Source organism: Hippocampus bargibanti, linkage group LG01, assembly GCF_051943395.1.
Source record: "Hippocampus bargibanti isolate YZ-2025 linkage group LG01, ASM5194339v1, whole genome shotgun sequence".
NCBI classification, from domain to species: Eukaryota; Metazoa; Chordata; class Actinopteri; order Syngnathiformes; family Syngnathidae; genus Hippocampus; species Hippocampus bargibanti.
Window position 1 is genome coordinate 4,370,348 of NC_142734.1, and position 9,900 is coordinate 4,380,247.

Consider the following 9,900-nt stretch of genomic DNA (forward strand, 5'->3'; position numbering starts at 1 on the left):
CATTAAAAATATTGACATTCGCGCATTAGGGGAAGCCAATCTGCAATAAACCACAGATATTACCATTTGAGAATCCAGAAGGAAGCTCTTAAAGTCCTCAAGGGAGATCCTCTGTTCTGGTCTGTCAATGAACCTGACAAAGGAGCAATGCCTCAGTTAGCCAACATATGGGATGCGGTTGAGCGGGCCTACTTTATTTATTTGGTTTAGCTTTGGCCTACCTCTGCAAAAACGGGAAATCAAGCTGAAAGAAGTCAGAAAGAGAGAACAATGTGATTTAATTGGAGTGAGATGAGTACAAACGTGTGTTGTGTGAGGATGGTTAGTCATGGCAGGCACTGAGGTCATCCATTTATTTGAAATGTACCCCAGCCTGTTTCCCCTTCATCTTTAGGCATGTGTTCATATGTGTCCTAATGGCCTTCCCCAGAAGGGCTTGGGAGTTTTTAACTGGATTGTATTGATTTTTGGTGCCATTTGAGAACAAACAAATGGGGGAGGAAGAATGCCTGTGAAATGGTATCAGACTGTGGGGGTTGATTGTTGAGGGGATGCGCAAACTCAGACAGAATTGTCTGTGAACAGTGGATACGTTATAATATGCATCGTATAAACTTACGTTCTTCTGGGCATCAAACATGAGGTTGCGATAAAGTTGCGAAAACTGGCTAAAGGACACTTCTCCATTCCTCCACTCAGAGTCCTTGGGGGAAAAAAAATGAGAAAGAAGAGCGGTCATCCTTCACTGAATGTGTCAAGCCCAATACTAAAGCCATCAGCATCAGGAGAGCAAGTCACATTGTTAAATAGAGTGAGGTTACCGGAAGTTTCTCTCGGAGGAACCTCATGTTGGGTACCCTGTAGTTAACCTGGCTCAGCATGTTCTTCAGATCCTTACAGGATATCCTAGAAAAGCGCACATACTTGATTAAAATAAATGTGAAGATGCACGTAGATGCACATCCAATTTTCAGCAATGTTTGGCCAAGGAATAAGAAACCCCCTCCACCCTCAAAGTGACTTGCTCTGTTGTCTAGGACAGACTAACATCTCAGTGCATGTTCTCAATTCCTGCATAGACTGTTTCCTGCAACAGGAAAAGTAGCCGGTATGTGGCTGAGAGCTTAATTCCTTCAATGCCTCCTACCAACACTCAAGACTGCTATCGCTCATGAACTTCATCCACTGTTTTCATAAAAGGTTTTCAGCCCAACCCGTGAAAAGCGAAAATTAGCATATAACTTGCACCCATGGAAATGCCGTGTGTCTATATGTCTGTTAGGATTTGAGTTTGTTCGTGTCCCAACTTTTTCCCCCCCAATTCTGCAAATCCATAGGTGCAAGTGTGTGAATGCTGAGCACGAAACTTAATTTAAACAACTTACCGATCCTCTCTGTTACGGTCAACGGCATAGAACTGTTTCCGTAACCACCTAATTTGAAACAATTACAAAAAAACAAAAAAAAAAAAGAATCAAAGCTTGACAGTGAAATCCAAGACATGGTAAATGTCCACCGTCTGCTTCCTTACCTCTCTATTTGAAGTGGCGTTGGGGACTTCATTGTGTCTGCCACAAGCCAGTTCAACCCCTTCACCCACACGGTCATCTCCTCATCCGATGTTGCTATTAAGTAATTAAGTACACGAGCAATTTGTATATATATACATATATATAATCTTTTGAAGTCAAAAGTAAAATATCATAAGATGCATACCTGCGAGGCTGAGTGATTTAAGGCGAAACTCTGTCCCATACAGAATTACGAAGCAGTGGGCCTGATCCAGCCTGGCTGTCGAGTCCTCCATATAACGCTCAAAGTCCCGAGACTTCTGCCCGGGTCGGATCTCTTTGATTTCTCGGATGTCAACTATTGATATTGCACACAGATGACACGAGACGGACATGTTGGTGCTCAGAAGATATCCTAACACAGATGAGTCGACAAAACAAGGGCAAACAATCCTTTGGAAAAACATTATCTATCTGGAAAAAAAACACAATCAAAATAAATTAATGAAAAGAGGGAAAGATATCTGTGGACTGTTGTAGAGTTAAGCCTGAATATCACAACAACAAAAACAATTGATGTATATATATGATATGTATACATAAAAATAAGCAAATAATACTAAAAAAAAACATCAGTCAACACTATATTAGCATTGAATGTTCCGAGGCAGAAGTTAATTTTTTGTTGTTTTGTCTTCAAGATGGCGCTGCAAGAATGGCTGCCTTAGTAGCAGCCCTAGATTTAGTTTTTCTATGTATTCTTTTATTATTATTATTGTAAAATTGCTGCTGTGAAATAGGAATTTCTTCAATGTGAGGCAAATAAAGGTTATATCATCATAATTATTGACTTACTTATTAACCACAATTAAATGCTCATGGGGGGGTTTGTGATTCAATTCTAGCACCCAATGTTGCAATATAAAACGGACATGTAATTTACTAAGGTGCTGACCCCTCTTAAGAAGTTGAAATATGATCTAAATTCTATCCTAAATTCTATCGTTTGTCAGTCCACAAAAAAAACTTTACGTGTGAGCTGAGGAGTATCAAATGCCTTGGCAGTGAAGGGATTTGCTCCCTTCCACACACTTTCATGTTTTCTTTCAGCTCCTACCACTCTTCCTGCTTCTCCACCACACTTCCTGTGCTTTTGTCGCCTACACGCCACATCTGGTTGTTTTAAGGCGTGCATGCTCTTTTCTAACATCCACTCCCAAAAGTAAAACAAAAAACAAAACAGACAACGGATTTCATCAAAGTTAAACAGCAAAATAAATAGTAAATAGCATAGTCTTGACATGTATAGCCTCTTCTATTTTTGTTGTTCTATATTCAATGATTGTCATGACCATTGATTTGTCTTAAGCAAGTTACAGAACATTCATTTACAACTGCAACAACCAACTCCTTTATTCCCTGTGCTAAACTGAGTTCACCAATTCGTGCTGACAGACTTACGTGACAACCGCGACAGGTTGACTTGTATCAGTCCTTTGTGTCAAACTTTGTGGGACCGACTTGAGCAGATGCCGGAAACGAGGAGGTAGCCAGCGGTGTAAACCTCATTAAAGGAGATGAGAGGATGTACCCTGCAGCACATTTCCTTCATCTCTTCCGTTGTGCCTCCCGCAAGCACTACTTAAGTCCCTAAACTAAATGTATATGAACATTTCTTTACAACCACCCATCCAACAATTTTCGACAGTACATGCCATCGTGAGAATCCAGTTTCATTTTAAGTTACAATCAGAAAAAGGGCTCAAGTGCATATTCATGTATTTAAAGATGACGCTCAAGTTAAATGTGTTTTTACGCTTAGAAATACAGTAAAGTCTCGTTATATCGATATCGGATATATCGATAGTCCCGGTTATATCGATACTATTTCTATGCACGCACGGAGAAAATTACATGCAAACAAATACGATAGTCCCGGTTATATCGATATTTTTTCGGACTCCCTTGAATATCGATATAACGACACTTTACTGTATTTGAGACAAACTAAAGTGAAGTTGTAAAGAACTGTTTTGTGGTTCTAAACATGTTAGTACAGTAAAGTCTCGTTATATCGATATTCAAGGGAGTCCGAAAAAATATCGATATAACCGGGACTATCGATATATCCGACCCTGTTTGCATGTAATTTTCTCCGTGCGTGCATAGAAATAGTATCGATATAACCGGGACTATCGATATATCCGATATCGATATAACGAGACTTTACTGTATAATAAAAGCATTTTTGTCACGATTGAGAGATGTTCTCACCCTCTTGACTTTGGGCTCTTATCTGTAGCAAACAATCTCAAAACTTGATTTTATAATGTTAGTCCGTGATTTTAAATTGGACCAGCAAATTCGTGTTGTTTTAAATCCAGCTTTTCTTTACCCTTTAATTGGCTCCTTGAAAATGTTAAAAGTTCAATTTAAAATGTGTTAATTTGTCATGAAATCTCCAAATCGGAGGTTGTTAAACTGCAGTCTTGGAGAGCTGTGAAAAATTGAAACAGATCTAATTCAAATAATCAAGATTATTAGCAAGCTGCTGCACAGCTTGGTTGTGATTATTATTATTATGTCGACTCCCTGTTATAATTGATTGTTTTTGCGATCGTTTTACATGTACAGCCTCAGTATTTGATAACGATGGCAGTGCTACATCAGTACTACTGTACATTCACAAGACCAGTTTTTTAAACTAAGTACTGTATCAGAATCAATATAACTTTGTCTTAATTCAGTCAAAAAGAATTCAAAGACATTCTGAGATTTCTGGTTGTCGGAATTGCCATCGAGATTATTCAGGCAGTCGACGTAAAACGCGTTTTGATCAAAGCCTTCCAATAACAGCTTAATAATGAATTGCGTATAACAAAAAGGCATCATTGATAGACAACATAAAATTCATACATACAACCTCTACAAATGCCACACTGGTTGTTTCAGCGTGAACTTGCACTTTCTCTGATCCAACCTAGCGCTTCAGTGAAGCATTACTGTTATGTTGGAAAGTATTTCTTTCACATACTGGAAACAAAAGATATTTGCATACACCAGATACTGAATTATTCACCCCCGTGTTTCACGTGCCTCCATTTCGGAACTGTTTCCTGATGACATCACAGGTATGATGTGTTCAAGGATAAATTGTACATCTTCACTGCACGTCAATACACAGTACAACACAATGGTAATAGCGAGCTCAGCGGGCAATTCTCTCAATATTTACATTTGTGACATAGTCGCATCCTCTGACCAAAGTTACATTTGGCATGCGCATGAGTCCCAAATCTTATTTTTCAGTCATCCCTTTATCATGGTGCAAGGGTTTGTTTGTCCCAATGATCTTAAGAGCTAAATTCTCAGAGGCTATATGCCACAGGTGTCAAAGTCAAGGCCCGCGGGCCAAATCCGGCCTGCCACAGCATTTTTTTCGGGCCGCGAAAGCAAATCAAACTTGTTAAATTCCATGATGATTCCTAAAATCTGAGCCAAAATTTCATATTTTTGGATGTCAACCACAACAAAAGTCATTATTCTTGACTTCAGATTTGAAAACGAGTTATTCATTAATTTGCTGTGTGCTCTATATGTAATATTTGAAGGGATTTAAACATTCTAATGGGTTCCCCAAATTCATAACGGCCCTCGAGAGTAAACCATAACTACAATGTGGCAAAAAATGACTTTGACACCCCTGCTATATGCGCACGGAAGGGTCATCCATCGAACAAAAGAGACTAAGTAAGGGATCAGACTGAAGAACAGTTTAAGTGAATAAAAATGTTGAAGACACAGTTTTCAAAGATGGCGCCCCGAGAGTGGCTGCCTTTCCAGCAGCTCCTGTATTTTGTTTTTTCTTTCCTCTTCCTTTTATAACTTTGCTGCTGTGCAATGTAAATTTCTCCACTGCGAGACGAAAAACGTACATCCAATCCAATCCATTTCACCTCCCAAGGAGAATTAAATTAGAGTCCTGAACTGGTGCGTATAGGATATTTGCTTGTAAGGAATGGGATACTATCATAACATTTTCTTTTTCTATTGTTGGTTTTTTCTTTACTTTTTTTGCGGCTGACTGTGCTCTGCTAGACCAAAAGTAGTCGTAAAAACCAGACCTGGTCAAGAACTGTCATAAAGACTGAAGCCATACCATTAAAGCAAGTGCGGTATTCTATCAATATTGTCTACATACAGTAAAGTCTCGTTATATCGATATTCAAGGGAGTCCGAAAAAATATCGATATAACCGGGACTATCGATATATCCGACCCTGTTTGCATGTAATTTTCTCCGTGCGTGCATAGAAATAGTATCGATATAACCGGGACTATCGATATATCCGATATCGATATAACGAGACTTTACTGTATATAGAGTAACACACACACACACACACACACACACACACACACACACACACACACACACACACACACACACACACACACACACACACACACACACATACGTGTGCTCAGACAAAAATTATAATGCTTCAGACATCATTCATATGTGTGTCAGCGTAGACAGTCAGACAACGTAGATAGAAAGACCGACAGACAGGAAGGCAAGTCAAAGATCTTCACAAACTCAATACACCAATTCTTATCACAAATATTCTGAAAGCCAAACAAATGTAATGAACATCACCATACATAGCACACAGACTGCATAAAGTATTCTGACAAATATTAAATGGAACATGCGATATTGAACACGTCCGACGTCAAAAAAACTGAAGACAGTAAATTAGACACAACAAATCTTCGGAGAAGAAAACATTCCATGACAGCTATGAAGTTAAATGTTTGGCAAGGGAGTTCCAATTTGTTCACCAATTGCAGTGTCTCATAACAATAATAGAACAATGTAGGAATGAAGGTGAACAAGATAATTCTGGCAGGATTCTCTACCACAAGCTGGTTTGAATCACACCCACCAGCACAATCAACCATATCTATCTGCCTCTCTCTATCTGGGTTCATATCCAGATATCTTGATCTATCAATCAAGACGCATACACACACACACACCCACATGCACAGCTAGAGTGTATATAGGATTTCCCTCAGCAAACTTACTCATCCTGGTGGAAAAGATTTAATTTCAGTTAATTTAATTTCAGTTCATGTACTGCGACTCGATGGACATTAATTATTCGTAGGCTTGTCACAATAACAATTAATAAATGAATTCCAGATGATGTATTTATCCGTATTTACGTGTGAGATGATAGTATAATTAGTTTGTCGTTGGTATTTTCTTAAATGCCTCTGACATGATGATGATGTTAGAGCAAAAGTAATTGAAGTGTAATGATCTTTCAGCTCTCAAGGATCTGCAACATTTGCATTGAAGTAAGTACTATAAAGTTTATTATATGAATCAATAAAAACTGAATAAGAAAAGATTCTGGCCAAATTAATAACTTAAAAATTAATTACATCCCTTACCGTAGCTACGGTGACAGAGCATTTGCTATCCATCCATTTCCTGAACCATGGTTACTAGAGTCGTAAGCGTGCAGTAAAGTTCTCATTTGATGGGGCCACTCCATTATTGTACATAATAATCTGCCGATAGAATTTCCCTTTGTCCTAAGGTTAGCCTCAAGAAAATGTGTACTTCGGTTAAGTTTCTGTGATGAATAAAATTAAAGATTGCTTGTTTTTTGTAGCTTCCGTTCAACTGTTTGTGCGATGGATCTAGTGATGGAAGTACAGGTGCTCGTCAACTGAGGATTTTAGGTGTCGGCCATGAGCCATAGCCCGTCTCGGCAGGCCCGCTTTTGTGGCTGATGACTCTTAGCCGCCAATGCTGCCTGCCAGACAAAAACCCACTGCCAGACAACAATCCAGAGCTCCCGCTAACTCGACCGTATTGTTGAAAAATGCGGCGAAAAGCCGTTTGAACTTGGCAGTATGTTCGTTTATCCAATGTCAATTAAGTTTATAGCATGAAGTACTGAAATACAGTTAAAAAGGAAAAGGCATGTCTTGGTCATCATCCTATTTTGGCATCCAAACCCTCTGGCATGCAGTCAAAGCCACCTTGTTTGCGGCTTTCGTTCATGAGCCAACCATCACATTTTTTAATCCAAATTTTCAGTATTGGTTCATGCCAGACTTGAATCAAAGCCAGAAATTTAGTGTGACAAAATGCAAGTGTAAAAACAGCTACTCACTTTCTCCCTCTATTTTGTCTGTACCCCGGGTCCAGATAATGGTTCTCGTCTCCAGCTTGACCTGGAAAGTTCTCCTCTCAGGCCTCTGAGACTTTTTGGAATAAAAAAGCGTCAGCACTGTGCCCAGTTCCAGGTCTCTGTAGAGGTTGTTCATCTCTGCATCGTTGTCCAACCACGTAATGGGCCCATTGGAAAAGAAGCCTGAGGTCCCAGCCATGTTCACTTCCCCTGTTTGTTATCTGTTTCCTTTCAGAACAATATGCTCAGCGCAGGCCTAGTAGACTGAGATACCTACAACAGAAGGGATAGGCCTGTGAAACAACAAATTTCAAATGTGTCAGACTTTTGCTTGCTTTCAACCATAGTTGACACAGGTCGGAGGAAGGTCCGTTAAGCTATAGCCGGCTGAATAGTATTCAAAATTGGACACACAGAGACGTACATGTCTTATCGTGCAACATGTGATCAGTGTTCATTGTCTAATTAAAAAGTAGTTTGTTGCATAGCAAAGCTTGTAATAAAAATAATAACATGGTTTTAGGTGTCGCAGGCGACATTTTGTCACAGAGCTCATCTTTCAAGCAAAAACAAACACAAGGAGCCATTGTACCGCGACACGATAGGCGCAAGTAAAAAGCAACAGCCTGTTTTAGCCTTTTGTGACCGAACAGCTTTAAATGTATAAAAAACAGGTCGGTGTCAAGTGACGTTGGGACAAATACACGTAAGATGTCAAAGAAAAGAACATCTGGCAGTGAAGAGACCGAGTTTTGAAGCTAACCCAACGTATATAGTAACTTTCCGGTCAAAATTTGACCGTACACGTTCTACTTTAAAGTCTTATGACGGTTCAAACACATTATTGAGATTTGCGCCGCGCACACGTTAAAGCGAGACAAAACATTTGGTAGAGACATTTGGCTGTGGTTAAAGGGGAGAGTAGCCGAGAAGAGGAAACAAGCGACGTCGTCTGGACATTTCCTCCGCATGGAATCGCGGCCGGAGAGTGAGCTAGCGTCTTGCTGGGCCACAGGGACAGAAATGCTATCATGCTTCGTTTAAGACCCTGAAATTGGCTGAGGTAGGAATAGCTACTCGTTCGTGTCTTGGCGTGTCTCATTTCATATCTTCGTTGAACAAAAATTGGGGTGGGTATGGGGCGCGATGCGGTAGATGCTGTTGCTGCGTTGCCCTGGACTTACCACCGCAATCTCGGCCTGATCGCACATCTCTAACGGATGTCCGTCCCTCTCACCCGTTTCTTGCTTTTCGTGCGCTTTTCCTGGATTTGAGCACCGCAAAGCCTCCGGGGTGGCTCAGCAGCTCCGGTCCACAAAACGCCCCGTTTCGTCGTCTCCTTTCTCGCTGTCCATAGAGAGGGACCAACAGACAGCGAGAACAGAACGCAAGTGTGCTCTTTGCTCAAGTCACCAATTGGCAGCCCGACAGATTCTCCCCATTGTGAGCACCAGTATCGTCAAAATGCAAATACAACTAAGCTTTTCCGGTGAAACCTTTCGCAGTAAAAGTGATGCCAGTCGATGAGTCATTTTCAATTGATCAAGAACGACAAATGCACTTGTTTAAAAAAAAGGGCACTATCAACTCTAAAATGATATTAGTTGTCAACTCAGAGTTGATATGAGTTGTTCAATTTATACACAATGCCCTACAACGGTTATTGTAGGTGGAATTTCTTTTTTAATATACAGCTTCAATCGTCCAGCAGTTCATTGTCATATTATGTTAAGTATTACGTTTCATAGTGACAGATTTCCACTGCAGGCAGGCCGGGCAGTTACCCGCACTATTTTACGGTGCAGGTAAAACTAATGCAGATTCTGCACTGTCTTGCTGAAATTAACAGGGGCATCCATGAACAAGACGTTGCTTGGATGGCAGCATATGTTGCTCCATAAAAACGAACATCTTTCAGCATTAAGTGCCTTCACAGAGGTGTAAGTTAAGCAACATTGGCACTCGTACAGTCCCACACCATCACAAATGCGGCTTTTTAGCACTGCCTCCAAAACAGTGAGGATGGTTCTTTCCTATTTGGCTTGGATGATACTATGTACTTCCACAATTTCCAAATACCGTACCATTTGAAATGTGAACTTGGGCCCAGAAAAGTCAGCGGTGTTGCTGATAATTGTCTTTTGCTTTGGATGGTATAGTTTTAAGTCACAATCACGA

General features: G+C 40.2%; 1 protein-coding gene across 3 annotated transcripts in view; it reads right to left on the minus strand.

Annotated features, from left to right (window-relative positions):
- Positions 1 to 9,154, minus strand: part of plcg1 (phospholipase C, gamma 1) — a 32,709-nt gene extending 23,555 nt beyond the window's left edge. For 2 of the 3 annotated variants that reach the window (XM_088990975.1, XM_088990958.1), the window contains exons 1-9: positions 8,907 to 9,154; positions 7,705 to 7,995; positions 1,717 to 1,869; positions 1,532 to 1,625; positions 1,386 to 1,433; positions 822 to 906; positions 620 to 703; positions 222 to 244; positions 64 to 133 (exon numbers count right to left, since the gene is read on the minus strand). In XM_088990975.1, coding sequence (XP_088847101.1) covers positions 64 to 133; positions 222 to 244; positions 620 to 703; positions 822 to 906; positions 1,386 to 1,433; positions 1,532 to 1,625; positions 1,717 to 1,869; positions 7,705 to 7,921 — 774 coding nt within the window. In that variant the 5' untranslated portion in view covers positions 7,922 to 7,995; positions 8,907 to 9,154. Of the gene's footprint in view, positions 1 to 63; positions 134 to 221; positions 245 to 619; positions 704 to 821; positions 907 to 1,385; positions 1,434 to 1,531; positions 1,626 to 1,716; positions 1,870 to 7,704; positions 8,016 to 8,906 lie in introns of all 3 variants that reach the window. The other variant, XM_088990967.1, reaches the window with a different exon arrangement.
- Positions 9,155 to 9,900: the final 746 nt, after the last annotated feature.